At 46.6% G+C, this 22,500-nt stretch overlaps 1 protein-coding gene across 1 annotated transcript in view; it reads right to left on the bottom strand.

Moving 5' to 3' along the window:
- LOC121580561 (twisted gastrulation protein homolog 1-A-like) overlaps positions 1-16,276 on the bottom strand; it is an 82,554-nt gene extending 66,278 nt beyond the window's left edge. The window contains exons 1-2 of the mRNA XM_045224659.1: positions 16,144-16,276; positions 14,916-15,100 (exon numbers count right to left, since the gene is read on the bottom strand). Of these exons, the coding sequence (XP_045080594.1) occupies positions 14,916-15,053 (138 nt within the window). The 5' untranslated portion in view covers positions 15,054-15,100; positions 16,144-16,276. The remainder of the gene's footprint in view (positions 1-14,915; positions 15,101-16,143) is intronic.
- Between the last annotated feature and the right edge of the window lie 6,224 nt (positions 16,277-22,500).

The following is a 22,500-nucleotide window of genomic DNA, read 5'->3' as shown; positions in this document are numbered from 1 at the left end:
TCCACAGAGGAACTCTGGAGCTCTGTAAGAGTGACCATCGGGTTCTTGGTCACTTCCCTGACCAAGGCCCTTCTCCCCCGATTGCTCAGTTTGGCCGGGCAGCCAGCTCTAGGAAGGGTCTTGGTGGTTCCAAACTTATTCCATTTAAGAAAAAATTTTGTACCCTTCCCCAGATCTGTACATCGACACAATCCTGTCTCGGAGCTCTACGGACAATTCCTTAGACCTCATGGCTTGGTTTTTGCTCTGACATGCACTGTCAACTGTGGGACCTTATATAGACAGGTGTGTGCCTTTCCAAATCATGTCAAATCAATTGAATTTATCACAAGTGAACTCCAATTAAGTTGTAGAAACATCTCAAGGATGATCAATGGAAACAGGATGCACCTGAGCTCAATTTTGAGTCTCATAGCAAAGGGTCTGAATACTTATGTAAATAAGGTATCTGTTTTTAATTTTTAATACATTTGCTAAAATAATCAAAACCTGTTTTCACTTTGTCATTAATGGGTATTGCGTGTAGATTGATGAGGAAAAATATTGATTTAATCAATTTTAGAATAAGGCTGTAACGTAACAAAATGTGGAAAAAGTCAAGGGGTCTGAATACTTTCCGAATGCACTGTATATAGTTATAGTTGATAAAAGTGTTTAAGATTTGAAAGTTAGGATAGCCTGAACTTGTGAAAGTTGGTTGTGTGTCTCTAGATTGAACAGTTCAATGATTTATTTTATGCTATTTTATGCTAATTTAATTGTTTATAATTTATAAGGGTTTTAGAGAATTTAAAGTTAGGATAGCCTGAAAGTTTTAAAGTTGGTCTTGTAGCTTAATTTATAAAAGGACCACGACCATCTAGGATAGCAACCACCGTATTTCTATGGTTTCAAACACACGTTCACTTCTTTACAGTTTAAATGGTTATCATTTCACATTTACATTTTAGTCATTTAGCAGACGCTCTTATCCAGAGCGACTTACATGAGCAATTAGGGTTAAGTACCTTGCTCAAGGGCACATCGACAGATTTTTCACCTAGTCGGCTCGGGGATTAGAACCAGGGACCTTTCGGTTACTGGCACAACGCTCTCGACCACTAAGCTACCTGAAATGCTTCCAAAAGTACACATAGTATCAAATATCCTTTGACAAGCAATCTAAGTTGGGTCTGAACATCTCAACGTTGGTTTGGTGTTGATGGTGTAAATGGGGTAGGAGGAGCTAGGTCTAGAATTATTTACTTATTTTACCATTCAAGTACATGGGCCTTTTTCATACCAGTGAAATGCATTGGGGGCTCATTTAAATATTTGTTATTAGTTCAAAAATGTATAAACGCTATTTAAAATATGTTCTCTCACAATCCGAGTTGGGGTTAGTCTGGACATTTGGAAGTTGGTTTCGTGTTAATAGATTAACACGACTATGTAAGAAATCTAGAGTTGTGCTGCAAGCACACCTAATAATCTCAACAGAGAAAATGTCCTCCTGTGTCCTTCCTATATACCTTCCTAGAATCCCCATACTTTACTGAAGAAAGCTTCTCCATCCTAGAGGGGGGAAATCAATAATTTCCAGATCCAGGGACATGTACTAGTCTGTGGCGACCTAAACGCCAGAACTGGACAAGAACCTGACACCCTCAGCACACAGGGGGACAAACACCTACCTGGAGGTGACAGCATTCCCTCCCCCATATAACCCCCTAGGCACAACTACAACAAAACAACCAACAAGAATGGGTCACAACTCCTGCAGCTCTGTCGCACGCTGGGTATGTACATAGTCAATGGTAGGCTTCAAGGGGACTCCTATGGTAGGTACACCTATAGCTCCTCTCTAGGCACAATTAGACCCAACCAAATTATGAGAAAGCAAAAAGATAACTATTTGACACTGGAAAGAATCAACCAAACAAACAGAGCAAACTAGAATGCTATTTGGCCCTGAACAGAGAGTACACAGTTGCAGACTACCTGACCACTGTGACTGACCCAAAATTAAGAAAATCCTTGACTGTGTACAGACTCAGTGAGCATAGCCTTGCTATTGAGAGAGGCCGGCATAGCCTGTGTTCTCTCAAGAGCCAGGTCTGCCTATGTGCCCACTGCCCAGAAAATGAGGTGGAAACTGAGCTGCACTTCCTAACCTCCTGCCAAATGTATGACCACAGTAGAGATACATATTTCCCACAGATAACACAGACCCACAGAGAATTTGAAAACAAAATCAAACATTGATAAACTCCCATATCGGTTAGGTGAAGTGCCGCAGTGTGCAATCACAGCAGCAAGATTTGTGGCCTGTTGCCATGAGAAAAGGGCAACCAGTGGAGCACAAACAACACTGTAAATACCACCAATATTTACCTGTTTATTTATCTTCCCCTACTATTCGTACTACAACTATTTGCACATTGCTAAAACACAGTACATAGCTGATAATATAACACTTGAAATGTCTTTTTTAAACCTTTTTGAATGCAATGTTTACTGTTAAATTCTAATAGTTTTTTGTTTATGTTTTGTGTCTTTTCAGTTTTGTTTATTGTTTATTTCACTTGCTTTTGCGATGTACCATTTTGAAAATCCCCTTTATTGTGTCGAGACCACACACTACAGTACATCCCCATTCAGCCCTCAGATGTCACCAGCCTGTAAGACAAAACATGGCCCAAATCCAGATCTCCCTCCTCATTGACAGAGCAAAACACCCCCTGAAGGCCCCACGTACTAATGAAGAGCCTAAGGTTTTCCTACCAGCCTGTATTAAGCATACTCAACCCTCAGTCTTGCTGCCAACATCCCCCTGAGCATGCCCAACCACGTCCACAGACCCCTGTCCATGTATGCCATTTTTCCTGGTCTTCCAGATAGCTGGCTTGGCTGCTCCTGTTATGAAGTTGAGTATGACTACCACTCACTTGTGCCTAAAAATATATATTATATATAATCCAAAAACGAAAACAGGTGGGTAGAGAAGACCTCCCCCAAGGCAGAGAACCAGCTGGTTACCAGGGTACACAGCCCCACCAGTCTGGGAGAGGCGGGTAGAGAAGACCTTCCCCAAGGCAGAGAACCAGCTGGTTAACAGGGTACACAGCCGTAGAGAAGTCTCCGGGCTGCAGGCAGACAGAAGCCCTTGAGGCAATGTCCAATAGGCCCTGCCCACCTTGCTGTGGCAGGTACAAGGCCGTAGCTCGAATCAAGTGCTGTCCTGACCAGAAGAAATGATCAAAGTCTTTAATCCATTCCTACCCCACTGTAACCCCCCTAGTAGCTGTGGAGTGGTCCATGTTTGACACTGACCTGCCCACAGAGCTTCACTTTTGGCCCAATTCACCCTAGCTGAAGAGGCCTTCTCATACACTTCTAGAGCACCGGAGAGAACCTGAACGTCCTCGCTCCCTGTAATGAACACGGTCACATCTGCGTACGCAGACAAAGCTGCCCCTGGATGCTGAGTCATCCCTGGCATGGAGAAACCAGTAAAGCTTCACTCGCAGTAAACAAAGCAACGGCTCAATTGCGAGACAGTCTAGCTGTCCCGAGACAACCTAATACCTCTGTGGACTGGGATAGAGCAGCTCAACCCACCCCACACCTTCACCATACAGTAAAATCACCCAAGACAAAAAAAATATTTCATCGTTTCAAACAAATACCGGTGGTCTACACAATCAAAAGCCTTCTCCTGATCCAGAGAAAGCAGGCCAAAATTCACATCTGACAGTTTACAAACATCCATAACATTATACACAATCGAACAGTCAGGTATGCAATATGATTGGTCCTTGTGGACTAACAGCCCCAGATATTCCTTTAACCTGTTAGAGAGACACTTAGATATGACCTTTAACCTGTTAGAGAGACACTTAGATATGACCTTTAACCTGTTAGAGACACTTAGATATGATCTTATATTCTGCCAAATCCCCCTTCTTTGGCAATAAGGAAAGCACAGCACGTTGACAAGACATTGGGTGACAACCCTCCCGAAGGGATTCACACAACACTTCATGGAAATCCCCCCAAATACATCCCCAGAAATGATTGTAAAAGTCTGATGGCAAACGATCAATACCAGGGGCTGAGGAGAACTGCAAAGTTCCTGTCTGAGTGCAAAGCAGCGCTCTGTTTAGGAAGTCCTTGAAGCAAGTGTTCAGCGCACAGTCACAGTCCTCCTCCCTGTAGAGAGCAGAATAGAAGTCCGCGTCGTGCCGACGCATCTCAACATTGTCCGTGGTCACCCTCCCATCAGGGAGACAAGGCAGACCATTTGTTTGTGCTGAGAAAGAGCTAGAAGCATCCCTATCTCTTGAGAGTAGCGAAACAAGATCTGACCAAGGCCCCCCCCTCCCCTTTCACCCTCTCATGTATGAATGACCCCAGTTCATGTCTTTTGTCCTGTAAAGTTCTGTCCAGACCAGGGTCATTCTGAGCGAGCTATATCTATATCCTGCTGAAGTGCTCTGACATTAGTTTCATCATAATAGCAGACAGAGAAGTATACTGTTGACAAAACACACATATTTGGGCCTTCCCATCCTCCCACCATTGCCTCAATGACTAAAAGTTCCCATTTGTATGGAGCTGAAGGATGGGACTAATAACAACTAACAACAACTAATAACAACAAGATAACTAATGTAAAGCATACTGTGTCCATAATAAGTATATAGGTTGGGAGCTTTTGTGAAAGAGCACAGTTAGAAAGATATGGCATATAGAAGCAAACCGGATGGACATCATGAAAATGATCAGAGAGGTTGAGGGTAGAGGAAGTTCAGGAGTAAATACTAACCAAATATAATTATTGTAAAATTGACTCTGTCCATAAAATGTATATAGTATGTATAAGCTGGAAGTAGAGGCCTAAGCGTTGTTGTTCACTAGTTTACTCCAATTAGGGAAGGGGTGGTGGGGTTGGAAAGTAATAAAGGGAAATATATATTTTTAAATGATATATATATATATATATATATATATTTGCGAGAGAAAAAAAACATATGGGGGATTGGATGTGATGCAGACAATGACATTGATGGAATATCTGCGATATTAAAGCTGATCTGCACCCAATATTTTTTTTGGGGGGGGTATTCTTTCTTAAAACTGAATTGTTGGTTAAGGGCTTGTAAGTAAGCATTTCACTGTAAGGTCTACACCTGTTGTATTCGGCGCATGTGACAAATAAAATTTGATTTGATTGGTCTTTCCAGGAGACGTGCAGTAACAGCATATCTTCTGCAAGAGGTCCAAACAGTTGGTGGTTAAGGCCTACGAGCCATACACCACTTCCGGCAGAGTCTTATCCAGCCGGCCGTACACCGCAGACAGGACAAGACCATTCGCTTCAAGCACAAAGAGTTTCAGCTTCCGCAGCCCACCATGGTCAACACCATTGCCAGTGTACCGAAGCCGGATAAAGGATTTTTTTTTTTTTTCACAAGTTGGTCTTTTGACCAGATCAGTTCTGAAAAAGATCTGATGTGATTGGTCAAAAGACCAATTTGTGGTAGAAAGATCAGAATTGGGCTGCCTGTGTAAACAAAACCACGTAGAACCACCATAAAATAAAACATGGACCTTTTTTTAATCAATCTTCGAAATGCTGTCTAACTCTATGTCACGGTTTCGGCCGAGGCTGCTCCTCCTCCTGGTTCGGGCAGGCTTCGGCGTTCGCCGTCCCCGGAGTACTAGCTGCCACCGCTCTATGTTTCTGAGTTTGATTGCTTTTGTCTGTCTGTCACACCTGTGTCTGTTTGAGAGTTGATTACGTGTCTTATAAGTTCCGTGTTGTATCTAGGGTATTTGTGTGTTGTTTTTCCGTTGCCACTTTGTATATGATACGTGTTTGTTTTCCGTGTCATTTTTCCATGTTTAGTGTTTTACGCGTGTGCGTAATTTTCCCTCGCCACTTCGTGTTATCGAGGTCGGGGTTTGTTATCTTGCATTTGAGACTATTAAAAGTCTTGTTGGACTAAACCTCTGCTTCCTGCGCTTGACTCCTCCACCACATCCACGACGGTTTATGACAGAACAACACACCATCATGGAGTCAGCAGGATCAGCGGCGGCACCCGAATCCCTGCTGGACCGGATCAATTTCCAGGACGCCATGATCCAGCAACTCGGGACCGCCATGGACGAGGTGTCCAACGCCCTGCGCCGATTGGTGAACTCTGAGGTGGCCAAGGACCCTTACAACATCGCATCACCAACGGCCAGTCCTCCTCTCTCAGTACCGGAACCCAGTGGCATTCGGCTCTCACTCCCGAGGGCATATGACGGTTCTGCAGCCGGGTGTCAGGGATTCCTCCTGCAGGTAGAACTGTACCTTGCCACTATACACCCGGCGCCCTCGGGATACGAGAGCGTCTCCGCCCTCATCTCCTGTCTCTCCGACAAGGCGTTGGAATGGGCCAACGCCGAATGGAGGGGAATAGACGCCGCTACCATCACCTACGCGGAGTTCTCCCGCCGCTTCAGGGCTGTCTTCGATCATCCCCCTGAGGGGAAAGCGGCGGGAGAGCGTCTATTCCACCTCCGACAGGGGAAGAGGAGCGCACAGGAGTTCGCACTGGAGTTCCGGACACTAGCGGCGGATGCGGGGTGGAATGAGAGGGCCCTCATCGACCAGTACCGATGTAGTCTACGAGAGGACGTTCGTAGGGAGCTGGCCTGCAGGGACACCAACCTGTCGTTTGACCAGTTGGTGGACATTTCCATCCGTCTGGATACCCTGCTGGCTACCCGCGGACGTCCCGAGTGGGGGGTCGTCCAGTCCACCCTCCAGCACCCCGAGCCGATTCCCATGGAGCTAGGGGTGCTGGCGCTAGAGAGAGGAGGAGAGGGAACCCGAGGGGGGCCATCCCCTGCACCACCTGCGGTCGTGGAGGACACACTGCGGCCAGGTGCTGGGGAGGGTCTCCTGGGAGAGGTGACAACAGGCCATGCACTGGGGAGTCATTTCAGGTGAGTAGGCGCCCCACTCACCCAGAGCTCTCTGTTGGTCACATGAGTATTCCTGTGAGGTTTCCACAGGTGGCACCTCATTCCCAGCATAAGGCGCTAGTAGATTCAGGCGCAGCTGGGAACTTTATTGATCGGGCATTTTGTAGTAGGTTAAGGATTCCCCTTCGGCCGGTAGACAATCCATTTCCTGTCCACGCATTAGACAGCCGGCCGTTGGGGTCGGGCCTGATCAGGGAGGTCACAGCACCACTGACTATGACGACGCAGGGGGGTCATGAGGAGATCATTCAGTTTTATCTGATTGACTCTCCTGCGTACCCCCGTGGTGTTGGGCCTTCCCTGGTTAAGCACCCATGATCCTACCATAGCGTGGCAACAGAGGGCTCTTATGGAGTGGTCTGCTCAGTGTGTAGGGAAATGTCTAGGTGTTTCCGTAGGGGCGACCTCGGTAGAGAGTCCGAACCAAGTGCCCGCACTGCGCATTCCCCCCCGAGTATGAGGATTTAGCACTCGTGTTTAGCAAATCGAGGGCAGCACGGCTACCTCCTCATAGACAGGGGGACTGTGCGATAAATCTCCAAACAGGAGCGGCTCTTCCACGGAGTCATGTGTATCCCCTGTCTCAAGAGGAGACAGCGGCTATGGAGACATACATAGCCGAGTCCTTGGCACAGGGATACATACGGTCCTCTACTTCCCCAGTCTCCTCGAGTTTCTTCTTTGTGAAGAAGAAGGACGGGGATTGCGCCCGTGTATTGATTATCGTAGTCTCAATCAGATCACAGTTAAATACAGCTACCCACTGCCACTGATTGCGACGATGACGGAATCATTACGCGCGCGGTTCTTCACAAAGTTGGATCTCAGGAGCGCGTACAATCTGGTGCGCATTAGGGAGGGGGATGAATGGAAGACAGCATTTAGCACCACCTCGGGTCATTACGAGTATCTCGTCATGCCATACGGGTTAATGAATGCTCCGTCAGTCTTCCAATCCTTTGTTGACGAGATTTTCCGGGACATGCATGGGCAGGGTGTAGTAGTTTACATCGACGACATCCTAGTGTACTCTTCTACACGAGCCGAGCATGTAGCCCAGGTGCGCCGAGTGTTGAGAAGACTGTTGGAGCATGACTTGTATGTCAAGGCAGAGAAATGCCTGTTCTTCCAGGAGTCCGTCTCCTTTTTGGGTTATCGGTTGTCCGCGTCTGGTGTGGAGATAGAGGTAGACCGGGTATCGGCCGTGCGTAATTGGCAAACTCCAACCACTGTAAAAGAGGTGCAGCAGTTCTTGGGTTTTGCTAATTACTACCGGAGGTTTATTCGGGGGTTTTGGACAGGTTGCAGCTCCCATTACGTCCCTGCTAAAGGGGGGTCCGGTTCGCTTGCGGTGGTCGGCTGAGGCGGACAGGGCATTTGTCAAACTTAAGAACCTGTTCACCTCGGCTCCGGTGCTGGCGCATCCGGATCCCTCTTTACCATTCCAGGTTGAGGTAGACGCGTCCGAGACCGGTATTGGGGCAGTCCTGTCACAGCGGTCCGGGCGCCACCTCAAACTCCGCCCCTGTGCTTTCTACTCGAAGAAGCTCAGCTCGGGCGGAGCGCAACTATGATGTTGGGGACAGGGAGTTGTTAGCCGTAGTCCAAGCCCTAAAGGTGTGGAGGCATTGGCTTGAGGGGGCTCAACACCCTTTCCTCATTCTGACTGATCACCGTAACCTGGAGTACATCCGGGCAGCTAGGAGATTGAACCCTCGTCAGGCTAGGTGGAATATGTTCCTAACCCGGTTTGTTTTTAAGATCACATACATCCCAGGGTCCCAGAATGGTAAGGCAGACGCCCTGTCCCGGCGGTATGACACGGAGGAGAGGTCCAACGAGCCTACTTCCATATTGCCGGAATCTTGTTTGGTGGCTCCGGTGGTATGGGAGGTCGATACGGAAATCGAGCGGGCACTGCGTACCGACCCTACTCCCCCCGAGTGTCCTGTGGGGCGGACGTACGTTCCGCCCGAGGTCCGTGATCGTCTTGTTTATTGGGCTCATACATCACCCTCCTCTGGACATCCAGGTATTGGCCGGACCGTGCACTGTCTTAGCATGAAATACTGGTGGCCAACGTTAGCTAGGGATGTGAGGGTTTATGTCTCCTCCTGCTCGGTGTGTGCCCAGTGTAAGGCGCCTAGACATTTGCCCAGGGGTAAGCTACATCCCCTGCCCGTTCCACAACGACCATGGTCCCACCTATCGGTGGATTTCGTAACAGACCTACCCCACTCCCAGGGGAATACCACCATATTGGTCGTTGTGGATCGGTTTTCCAAGGCCTGTCGTCTCCTTCCCATGCCGGGTCTCCCTACTGCCCTACAAACCGCTGAGGCCCTCTTTACCCATGTGTTCCGGCACTATGGGGTCCCCGAGGATATTGTGTCTGACCGAGGTCCCCAGTTCACTTCCAGAGTTTGGGAGCGTTCATGGAACGGTTGGGGGTCTCGGTAAGCCTTACCTCGGGGTACCACCCAGAGAGTAATGGGCAGGTGGAACGTGTCAACCAGGATGTGGGTAGGTTTTTGAGGTCCTATTGCCGGGACCGGCCGGAGGAGTGGTCGAGGTTCATCCCCTGGGCAGAGATGGCCCAGAACTCTCCTCCGCCACTCCTCCACCAACTTAACACCTTTCCAGTGTGTTTTAGGTTATCAGCCGGTCCTGGCACCGTGGCACGAGAGCCAGATCGAGGCCCCTGCGGTGGACGCAGTGGATTCGGGCGCTCGGAAGAGACGTGGGGACGCTGCCCATGTCCATCTGCAGCGTGCCATCCGTCACCAAAAGGCGAGCGCCGATCGCCACCGCAGTGAGGGACCGGTGTACGCACCGGGAGATCGAGTCTGGCTCTCGACTCGAAACCTGCCCCTCCGCCTGCCCTGCCGGAAGCTGGGTCGGGCGGTTTGTGGGGCCCTTCAAAGTCCTGAGAAGATTGAACGAGGTGTGTTACAGGTTACAACTGCCAATTGAGTATAAAAATATTAACCCCTCGTTCCATGTGTCTCTTCTCAGGCCGGTGGTAGCTGGCCCACTCCAAGAAGATGAGATAGGAGAGACCCCTCCGCCCCTTTGGACATCGAGGGGGCCCCCGGCGTACAGGGTCCGGACCATCTTGGACTCGAGGCGCCGGAGGAGTGGTCTCCAGTATCTCGTGGAGTGGGAGGGGTACGGTCCGGAGGAACGGTGCTGGGTGCCCAGGAGGGATATACTCGATCCATCCCTCCTGACTGAGTTTCACCATGGGCATCCCACGCGCCCGGGTCCGCGTCCTCCTGGCCGTCCCCCGAGGCCGGGTCGGCGCGGCTGGAGCCGCGGTCAAGGGGGGTACTGTCACGGTTTCGGCCGAGGCTGCTCCTCCTCCTGGTTCGGGCAGGCTTCGGCGTTCGCCGTCCCCGGAGTACTAGCTGCCACCGCTCTATGTTTCTGAGTTTGATTGCTTTTGTCTGTCTGTCACACCTGTGTCTGTTTGAGAGTTGATTACGTGTCTTATAAGTTCCGTGTTGTATCTAGGGTATTTGTGTGTTGTTTTTCCGTTGCCACTTTGTATATGATACGTGTTTGTTTTCCGTGTCATTTTTCCATGTTTAGTGTTTTACGCGTGTGCGTAATTTTCCCTCGCCACTTCGTGTTATCGAGGTCGGGGTTTGTTATCTTGCATTTGAGACTATTAAAAGTCTTGTTGGACTAAACCTCTGCTTCCTGCGCTTGACTCCTCCACCACATCCACGACGGTTTATGACACTCTATGGATTCACAGAAGATATTTATATAAACTGTATGGGCTCTGTAGCATTAAAACAGATGTTAGACATTCAGATATATTCAAAAGAATGTTTATTATATTAAAACTAAAACAAATGGAAGTGTTCAATATTTTAAATCTTTTTTAATTGGTACCTCAAAAAGAGAACTGGGTATTCAACAAGAATGTTATGGTAAAAGTAACAGTGTAGTACAGTTCAGTGAGTCAGTGTGTTTTTCTGCCATAGTAGAGTGCAGAGAACTGTAGGTACAGATTGTTACCAGGGATCACTCACCACCAAGTAATCCTTTCATATACACTCTTACATAAAATACATTGCACAAGTGGAATTCAATTTGATAACCTAAAAATGAATTCCAACATTTCAAAATCTCTAGTTGAAGTAAGAGTCAATTCCCTGTCCTGTGGTGATTTTAAAATCAACATTTTGATTTACTTGTTCTCCTAAAGCAGACCCAGAAACCTGCAGGGGGTGTGTAGTAGACTGTAGATACAAATCAAACGCTATCTGCAACATGCCTTCGCACACAATAGGTGTAGACTAATGGTGAATAGATTACTAATGGTAGCTTCCCGACAACGCAGAGAGAAACATTTACGAATAATAGAAATGTGTACTATTACATTAAATGTGTACAGGGGTACGAGGTAATAACTTGGCTATATACACGGGGTACCGAGTCCATGTGCAGGGGTACGAGGTAATAACTTGGCTATATACACGGGGTACCGAGTCCATGTTCAGGGGTACGAGGTAATAACTTGGCTATATACACGGGGTACCGAGTCCATGTGCAGGGGTACGAGGTAATAACTTGGCTATATACACGGGGTACCGAGTCCATGTGCAGGGGTACGAGGTAATAACATGGCTATATACACAGGGTACCGAGTCCATGTGCAGGGGTACGAGGTAATAACTTGGCTATATACACGGGGTACCGAGTCCATGTGCAGGGGTACGAGGTAATAACATGGCTATATACACGGGGTACCGAGTCCATGTGCAGGGGTACGAGGTAATAACTTGGCTATATACACGGGGTACCGAGTCCATGTGCAGGGGTACGAGGTCATTGAGGTAGATATGTACATATAGGTAGGGGTAAAGTGACTAGGCAACAGGATAGATAATAAACAGTAGCAGCAGTGTATGTGATGAGTCAAAAGAGTTAGTCAAAAGGGGGGGGGATCAATGCAGATAGCCCGGGTAGCTATTGGATAACTATTTAACAGTCTTCTGGCTAGGGGGTAGAAGCTGTTCAGTGATGTACTGGGCCGCACTACCCTCTAGCGCTTTGCGGTCGGATGCCAAGCAGTTGCCATACGAGGCGGTGATGCAGCCAGTCAAGATGCTCTCAATGGTGCAGCTGTATAACCTTTTGAGGATCTGAATGATGGTGTTGGAGTCGTGCGAGGTCACGCAGTCATGGGTGACCCCTGAGGGGCCCCCCGTGTTAACATTTACATTTTAGTCATTTAGCAGACGCTCTTATCCAGAGCGACTTACAGTTAGTGAATAATTTTTTTTTTTTATACTGGCCCCCCGTGGGAATCGAACCCACAACCCTGGCGTTGCAAACGCCATGCTCTACCAACTGAGCTACATCCCCTGCCGGCCATTCCCTCCCCTACCCTGGACGACGCTGGGCCAATTGTGCACCGCCCAACGCTGAGCTGTAGTCAATGAACAGCATTATCATATAGGTGTTCCTCTTGTCCAGGTGGGAGAGGGCAGTGTGGCTACAGATGTGAGTGCTACAGGGTGATAGTCATTTAGACAGGTTACCTTGGCGTTCTTGGGCACAGGGATTATGGTGGTCTGCTTGGAACGTAGGTATTACAGACTGGGTCAGTGAAGACACTTGCCAGCTGGTCAGCGCTTGCTCTGAGTACGCATCCTGGTAATCTGTCTGGCCCCACGGCCTGTTAACCTGTTTAAAGGTCTTACTCACATTGGCAACGCAGAGCGAGATCACACAGTCGTCCAGAACAGCTGGTGCTCTCATGCATGGTTCAGTGTTGCTTGCCTCGAAGCCAGCATAGACGTTTAGCTCGTCTGGTAGGCTCGCGTCACTGGGCAGTTCGTGGCTGGGTTTCCCTTTGTAATCTGTGATAGTTTGCAAGCCCTGCCACATCCGACGAGCATAGTGTGTTAGATAACAACACTATTTCTCTGTCAGCGACTGACTCATTCTGGGAAGCGGTTCAACATTTTGTTCAGATTATCACAGGAATGTATCTGCTTTCTTCCCTTCAGATTCTCTATTCATTTTTACAACCAGTCAGGAAGAATAGGAAGTGTCTATTTTCATGGTATACCATTGTCATGGTTCTTTGGCTGTCCCCATAGTACAGCGCTCTACAACCCTGTTCCTGGAGAGCTACCGTCCTGTAGGTTTACACTCCAACCCTAATCTAGTGCACCCGATTCTAATAATTAGCTGGTTGATAAGATGAATAAGGTTAGTTTTACAACTGGGAGTTGCAGCAAAAACCTACAGGAGGGTAGCTCTCCAGGAACAGGGTTGGAGAGCCCTGCCATAGCAAAATATAGCCCTTTTGGGTTCCATGTAAAACCCGCTGTGGAAAGGGTTTTACATGGAACCCAAACGGGTTCTACCTGGAACCCAAACAGGTTCTACCTGGAACCAAAAAGGGTTCTACCTGGAACCAAAAAGGGTTCTTTAAAATGGTTATCCTATGGGGACAGTCAAATAACCATTTTAGGTTATAGACAGCACCTAAAAGTGTATAGCTGTTGTTTTTCTGGTACAGAATAATGTATAGATTATGAGAATGATATCGTAAAGGCACATTAGAATGCGACTGGAGGACCCCATGAACAAACTAGTGGGGGGAATATAGTAAACGTGCAACCTCTGTTAAATCCACTAGTGAGATAAATAATAATAATAATATGCCATTTAGCAGACGCTTTTATCCGAAGCGACTTACAGTCATGCGTGCATACATTTTTTTTGTGTATGGGTGGTCCCGGGGGGATCGAACCCACTACCATGGCGTTACAAGCTCCGTGCTCTACCAGCTGAGCTACAGAGGACCACGAGATAAAGATATAGAAGTCAAAACACACACAGTAGTAATGAGAAGATAGTGTTTGGTCATGAGTCTGTGCCCGTGGGTGGACTGATGACATAGTGTTTGGTCATGAGTCTGTGACCGTGGGTGGACTGATGACATAGTGTTTGGTCATGAGTCTGTGACCGTGGGTGGACTGATGACCGTGGGTGGACTGATGACCTCACAAGCGTTATCTTACCCTCTTCTACACATCACCAAGATTTGGCACGCACACACACTCCTCACCTGTACACACACACACACTCCTCACCTCTACACACACACACAGACACACACTCCTCACCTGTACACACACACACACATCCTCACCTGTACACACACACAGACACACACACTCCTCACCTCTACACACACACAGACACACACTCCTCACCTGTACACACACACACACACACACTCCTCACCTGTACACACACACAGACACACACAGACACACACACACACACTCCTCACCTGTACACACACAGACACACACACTCCTCACCTGTACACACACAGACACACACACTCCTCACCTCTACACACACACACACACACACACACACACACACTCCTCACCTGTACACACACACACACACACAGACACACACACTCCTCACCTGTACACACACAGACACACACACTCCTCACCTCTACACACACACACACACACACACTCCTCACCTGTACACACACACAGACACACACACTCCTCACCTCTATACACACACACACACACACACACACACTCCTCACCTGTACACACACACACACACACACACTCCTCACCTGTACACACACACAGACACACACACTCCTCACCTGTACACACACACAGACACACACACACACTCCTCACCTGTACACACACACAGACACAGACACACACACACACACCTCACCTCTACACACACACAGACACAGACACACACACACACACCTCACCTCTACACACACAGACACACACACTCCTCACCTGTACACACACACACACACACACACACACACACACACACACACACACACACACACAGACAGTTCTCACCTGTATGAGGCACTTGCTGACGTCGGAGGCGCAGAGGGCCTTGTTACAGGCGCTGGTCTGAGACGGTCCTGATAGGACCAGGAGGAAGAGGAGGGTAGTGGAGGTTGGGACCAGGACACACAGCTGACCAGGCCTCATCCTGATGGTCGGCTCAACACACAGCAACGCAACGTCTGCCTGTCCACCTGACTCAACACACAAGACAGAATAGTGTCAGTAGGAAGTGTGTGTGTGTGTGTGTGTGTGTGTTTACAACAAATAGAAGTCGAGACACATACCAGACAGAGGAAATCTAGGCTAATATCTGGTAGATAATATTATCTGATAGATACCTCACTACATTCCTAAAGAAAATAACGTACTTTTTACTCCATACATTTCCCTGGCATCCAAAATTACTCTTAAAATTTTGACAAGAAAATTGTCCAATTGACGCACTTATCAAGAGAACATCCCTGGTCATCCCTACTGCCTCTGATCTGGTGGACTCCCTAAACACAAATGCTTTGTTTGTAAATGATGTCTGAGTGTTGGAGTGTGCCCCGACTATACGTAAATCTTTTTAAAAACAAGAAAATCGTGCCGTCTGGTTTGCTTAATTAAAGGAATTTTAAATGATTTATACTTTTAATTTTGATACCTAAGTATATTTAAAACCAAATACTTTTAGACTTTTACTCAAGTAGTATTTTCCTGGGTGACTAACTTGAGTTTTCTATTGAGGTACAGCATCTTTACTTTTACTCAAGTATGACAATTGAGCACTTCTTCCGCTACTGCAGACACACAGAACACACAGCTTCTGCAGTGAATTTACATTTTCTACGACAAGACACAAACAATTATGACAACCTTTATTGGCAACTATGGAAAGATCAAAGTTCTATAAGTTCAATAATTATTTTTGATGTTTCTATTATTACAATAGCCTGAGCCGTTAGTAGAAGATCTAGCTGCACCAAGTGAAATCCAGAATCAGGAGTCATTTGCCTTGCCCGTCCAATGTTTCACAATGGAAAGAGGAAAAGAGCGTTGTGAAAACCGCAAGTTCTAGTCATTTCGTTAATAACACTGCACTTCCAGTAGCCTAGCATACCTTCTTCTACTCTCCTGGCTCATCGCTTTTCCTAGGGTTAAAACGCTACCTAGAACACCTAACCGTTTCCTCGCACAACACCGATTCATCAAGTAACGCCACATGAGTCAAGATGAGATTATTAACACTTACCGCAACAGTGTTCCAATAGTTTGGGACTGTTGACCGCTGTCTCCCCTTTGAACGCAGGTCCAGGACGGAACTCCGCCGCTAATAACACTAATGTGGATCGCAGCAGTCGGAGGGCGTCAGTTTCTCCCCACAGCAACACAGATCTACATCAGTTGGGCCCCTTAAAGGCACACCGTCCATTTTCACATCCTGAGGATTAAAGGAGCTATGGAGTTTAGTTGGACGCATTGGCCTCGTTTGAGTGGTAAGGCGAAAGCAACCGACTGTAGACGAAAATCGAGGAGTGAAGTCGGGTCGAGGGTGCATCTGCATCTGCTGTTATTTGGGAATTAATACGTGTCACATATTAGTTTGCAAACAACGTAAATAAAAATAATAGTAGAGTTAATAAATCCGCATACAAACTTGGTCTCTTTTTTGCTTTCTTGAGTAAGGCAGCTCCAAAATGCAGGTGTTTCAGCCTAGCTCAGTGCTTTCTGTGGTGTTGGGGCAGCCAGCGGAAAATACAGAGAGTAGGGGATTGGTAATGGTCTCTAGTTACGCCGTGATTGGCTCAGTGTTCTGTCACTCATGGGGACACTACATCACCGCAAAATCTACAGGTAGAGCTCGAAAATTCAAGCCCCTTGGGTGCTGCCATAGACTTACGTTAGAAGTGCCCATCCAAGCAGGCTCACGGTCATTGACCACAGATAAAATGACGCCAAATCACATTATATCTTCCGTAGCGTTGATTAGACTGATCATGTCCACATCATACTTTCAAAATCTTAGCTAGCAACCTAGACAAGCAGTCGTCGTCATGCAAGTCGGCAATCCACTGGCAAATCCTTTTCAATCCTTGTCATATGAAGATAAATTATTGTTAAAACGTATTGGTGCTCATCAGCCATTGGACATAAACATTACACAACAATTTGGAAATCGCAAATTCAACATTGAGTGCTAAGGCGTTACTGGAGCACCGGGTTCGATCCCAGGCTGTGACCGGGAGACCCATGAGGCGGCGCACAATTGGCCCAGCGTCGTCCTGGTTAGGGGAGGGTTTGGCCCAGCGTCGTCCGGGTTAGGGGAGGGTTTGGCCCAGCGTCGTCCGGGTTAGGGGAGGGTTTGGCCGGCCGGGATGTCCTTTTCTCATTGTACTCTAGCGACTCCTTGTGGCGGGCCGGGCGCCTGCAAGCTGACTCCGGTCGTCAGTTCGACAGTGTTTCCTCCGACACATTGGTGCGGCTTGGCTCTCAACCTTCGCCGAGTCCGTAGGGGAGTTGCAGCGATAAGACAAGATCGTAACTACCAATTGGATATCACGTCAAAGGGGGTAATGCCATGGGCCAGAAAAGTTTGAATACATTGGCCATGCTGTCAATCCAGCATGACTTATGCCACGTTCAAAACAACTGGAAACTCTGAACTGGGAAATCTCAGACTTCAGTGAGTTCAAAACAACTGGGAACTCAGGTAAAACTAGCTCAGACTGGGAAAATACAGAAAATAATTTTGAACGGTCAACCAACTCTGGAATTCCAACTCAGGATTTTGGGCCTCTTTCTAGAGCCCAGAAGGCCCGCCGCGCCACCTTCCTGTTCAAGTGAGCACAGCACAACAAGGTGAGTCCAAAAATGTATTGTATGCTGCTGCATAAATGATGTAATATGCCAGGGAGATGTGTATACTGTAGCTAAGGAAGTAATCCTAAGTGTATGTTGTGTAGTAAGCTGTTAGTAGCCCATGTGCCTCACCCTAATAATTTAGTCCCTTTCCCCCCTCATTACTTAGCCTACTGTTCTGACTTGATGGTGAACATGTAGCCTATAACCTGTTTTAGAGAAATGTCATCATCGAATATTGTAAGAGCTTTCATTGTCTGCTTATATGCCCCCTTTATTTATCCTATGGTTCTGACTTGGTGTACAGGGAGAACACTGTAAGAACGGCCCATGTTCTGAATTCTGTCGCTGTACATTTCAAAAGTGCTGAACAAATAGTTATATTGACTACGTCCGTCCTAGCTCGCTCATTAATGTCTTCATCGAAATTACGGATGGCCTCTTATCCGCTTGTCGTCGCCTTATGCCATAGTTTGTACATCTCAATTGTCAGTAGAAACCACATTTGTTTAAGCAAGTCAGCCATATCAGCTATGTTATTTTTTTTTTTAAGGCAGTAAAAAATTTTTTTGCCCCACCAAGATTTATATGCTAAAATCGGCACTGGTCTTTATAATGCCGAAAAAAACATGGCTCCAACCCCCCATATCACACTCTCACAAGCTTAAATCATATGTGTGTACATCATACAATCAATCATTGAGCCTAAAATATGAATTCATTTGTATTACTCCACTGTAGTATATTCATATACAGTATATGAATTGCAGCAAAGTTGGATCCTGTTTCAGTCACGTCTTTGGTCATGTTGGCGTGGGTCAAATAAAAACACCCTAACGATTGGTTGACAGTAGGTCCTCCCACAACGCAGGCGGCGTTGGCTGTAGGATGAAGTTGGTAAAGAGCAAAAAGCAGAAACTTGCAGTCATAACTTAATGACCTTTGATCACATGATTTCTGTAAAGTTCACGCAGTCTACATGTAGGCGCAAGTCGGACAACGTTTTACCCCATAATGCACCAAACTTTTTTAAAGGCGGTGACCATCGGTTTGACAAAAGTGATCCGCTTCAACAAGCCCAATGACTTAGTCATTGCATCTGTCCCATTATGGTATCGGTGAGAGCATGGACAGCACCATAAAGGGCATCTCCATTTTGTAGTCCATTATCTTCTACTACTACTACTTCTACTATGAGTTGGTAAACAAACTGACAGGGTGCATACTGCCACCTAGAGGGTGTTGTTGGAACAGGTATAAAAAGCCAAGGTTGGTGATTTACTGCTATCTGCAGTTATGGGAATGTTTTTGCTCACGAGTAGAATTAAATTGGCTGATCCCTCTGGGTGACCTGGACGGAATGATGTGATCCTTCCTTAACCCATAGGAAGTCCCCACCCTGTTGGCTACGTCAAAATGGTGAAAGTGGTCAATGGCTCTGCCCATGCTAAAACAGGCTTTTTTTGCTGTAGACATTTTACATTTTAGTCATTTAGCAGACGCTCTTATCCAGAGCGACTTACATGAGCAATTAGGGTTAAGTGCCTTGCTTAAGGGCACATCGACAGATTTTTCACCTAGTCGGCTCAGGGATTAGAACCAGCGACCTTTCGGTTACTGGCACAACGCTCTTACCCACTAAGCTACCTGCCGCTCCAGAGTCCTCTATCCTATGGTTGGACAGGATAGTAGGCAGGTGAGACAAATCAGTGTGGCGGGGTTGGATAATATATATTATTATATATATTATATTATATATAATAAGATAGATATATCTATCTTATTTTTCTATTGTAGAGGGAGGCGTGTAGATTTGTCTATCTACCAACTCGGTAAGTGACAGATCCATTCAGGAGCTTAACGTCTGGTTGAACCCATTTATAAAAACAGCGAACAATTTAACACCATTTATAATAGCACAGATTTTGGAACATCATTACTAGGGCGGCAGGTAGCTTAGTGGTTAAGAGCGTTGTGCCAGTAACCGAAAGGTCGCTGGTTCTAATCCCCGAGCCGACTAGGTGAAAAATCTGTCGATGTGCCCTTGAGCAAGGCACTTAACCCTAATTGCTCCTGTAAGTCGCTCTGGATAAGAGCGTCTGCTAAATGACTAAAAATGTAAATGTAATGGTGTATGTCGCCACCTACTGGAAGAATACAGTTATGCCACCAACAGATTCCGCTAAGAGAAACACTCACTTTACAAACATTTTTTATAAATCTCTCTACCTGTACACATGAAACACCATCCTCACTAGCGTCCACATCTCTGCGGCCAAAACGACACACCCACAAGCGTTTGTTGTATGGAGCGATTGATAGAGGAGCGGATACAGGAGTAGTCATCAGGCAAATAAAACACTATTACACAACAATAACAGTTTTCTAATACACTAAAAAAAGTTGAGATGACACCAAAACTACCGAGACACGATTTGAATTCACAACCAATAAAATTTATTCAATTATATATTACAAATATGTACACGTCATGTAACAAGTAAATATTAAAAATAGACATATTTTTAGAACTATCGTTCAAAAAGGCATTATGTTGAAAAAAATAGTTTTGTTGTAATCTCACATTGAAACTGTAAAAGTATGTTTTTTTTCTTCTCCTATAGAAGTCACGACAAACTTTATTATTTTATGTGACACAGCCACCGGACAACACACACACACACACGCGGGTTAGAGAGGCTGTACACGGAGTGTTTCAGTGTCCCAAATAGCACCCTATTCCATATATAGTGCACAACTTTTGACCAGGGCCAGCATAGGTTCCTGATCAAAAGTAGTGCACTATATAGGGAATAGGGTGCTACTTCAGATGCAAACTTTGTTGCAAACGAAGAGAACGAATGATGGCGGAAGAACAAAAAAAAAAGGTGAATGACTTCAGTTAAACCTTCATCACAACACGGTAACAGCTTCTTCTGGGATCAGGAAGTAAAGGCTACAACAACGGCAACGGCATGCACAGCATCCAAATCACAAGTCAAAGAATTAACTTGGTGCGTGGATCCAACTCCATTAGAATGAACACCTGGTTGTGGTGCGTGGATCCAACTCCAGTCCAGAGGGGAAACAACAGAACAAAATCAGATCAACACATGCTTAAAGAGCCAATAACATCGACTTTAACAACAACAACAAGGAACTTGACACAGAGGAAGAGGACACTGACTCAATATAAAAAAAAAAAACGTTGGTCCATTAAAAACAGACAAAACGAAATAACCTTTTAAAATTAAAAATATCTATTACTTATTTTTTTCTGTACAAGTTTAAAACCATCATCACATGGGTTATTTACAAATGCACAATCTGTGTGTAAAAAATAAGTTAAACAAAATAATTAAGAGCACAAGTCTGTACATCACGTATTGGCCAAACACCCCCTTAAAAACAGAAGTAGAATTGCATTTGTATTATTATTTGTTGTAACCTGGTGAGGGAGGCGCAGAGGTCAGAGGTCATCTCCACAGGGCACATCACAAATGGTACCCTATTGTCTATACTTCACAAAAGTAGTGCCCTATATAGGGAATAGGGTGCCATTCTCTGGTCTAAAGTAGTGCCCTATATAGGGAATAGGGTGCCATTCTCTGGTCTAAAGTAGTGCCCTATATAGGGAATAGGGTGCTATTTGGGACATACCCTATAGCGTCCATACTCAGTCCCTCCCTGGAGCCCTCTCCTCTCAGCAGACAGCAGCACCCGTCGCTGCCCCAACCCTAACCCAGCCCTGGACTCTGGCACCTGGGGTAAGTGTGTGGTCTGGGCCCCTAAGTCCTGGTGGTGCTCCAGGCCGGTCCAGAATAGAATAAGCTGTCAGTCATTCTGCCACTAGTTTGTAGATCAGTTGGTAGAGCATGGCGCTTGCAACGCCAGGGTTGTGGGTTCGTTTCCCACAGGGGACCAGTATGAAAAATGTATGCACTCACTAACTGTAAGTCGCTCTGGATAAGAGCGTCTGCTAAATGACTCAAATGTAAATGTAGGAAAAGTCCTCTTGGTGTAGGAGGAGGTTATTAGTTTTTTCTTGGTTGTCTCCCATAAGAGCTCAGTAGTAAAACAGCCACATTTAGAGTGGTGCTCTCATCACTAACACACACCCAAGAGTGGTGCTCTCATCACTAACACACACCCAAGAGTGGTGCAATCACTAACACACACCCAAGAGTGGTGCTCTCATCACTAACACACACCCAAGAGTGGTGCAATCACTAACACACACCCAAGAGTGGTGCAATCACTAACACACACCCAAGAGTGGTGCTCTCATCACTAACACCCCCAAGAGTGGTGCTCTCATCACTAACACACACCCAAGAGTGGTGCAATCACTAACACACACCCAAGAGTGGTGCTCTCATCACTAACACACACCCAAGAGTGGTGCTCTCATCACTAACACACACCCAAGAGTGGTGCTCTCATCACTAACACCCCCAAGAGTGGTGCTCTCATCACTAACACCCACAAGAGTGGTGCTCTCATCACTAACACACACCCAAGAGTGGTGCAATCACTAACACACACCCAAGAGTGGTGCTCTCATCACTAACACACACCCAAGAGTGGTGCAATCACTAACACACACCCAAGAGTGGTGCTCTCATCACTAACACACACCCAAGAGTGGTGCTCTCATCACTAACACCCCCAAGAGTGGTGCTCTCATCACTAACACACACCCAAGAGTGGTGCTCTCATCACTAACACACACCCAAGAGTGGTGCTCTCA

The sequence above is a fragment of the Coregonus clupeaformis genome, chromosome 14 (genome assembly GCF_020615455.1).
Source record: "Coregonus clupeaformis isolate EN_2021a chromosome 14, ASM2061545v1, whole genome shotgun sequence".
In the NCBI taxonomy this organism is placed as follows: domain Eukaryota; kingdom Metazoa; phylum Chordata; class Actinopteri; order Salmoniformes; family Salmonidae; genus Coregonus; species Coregonus clupeaformis.
Note: the sequence above shows the minus strand (reverse complement) of the source record. Positions and strands in the feature narration are given on the sequence as shown.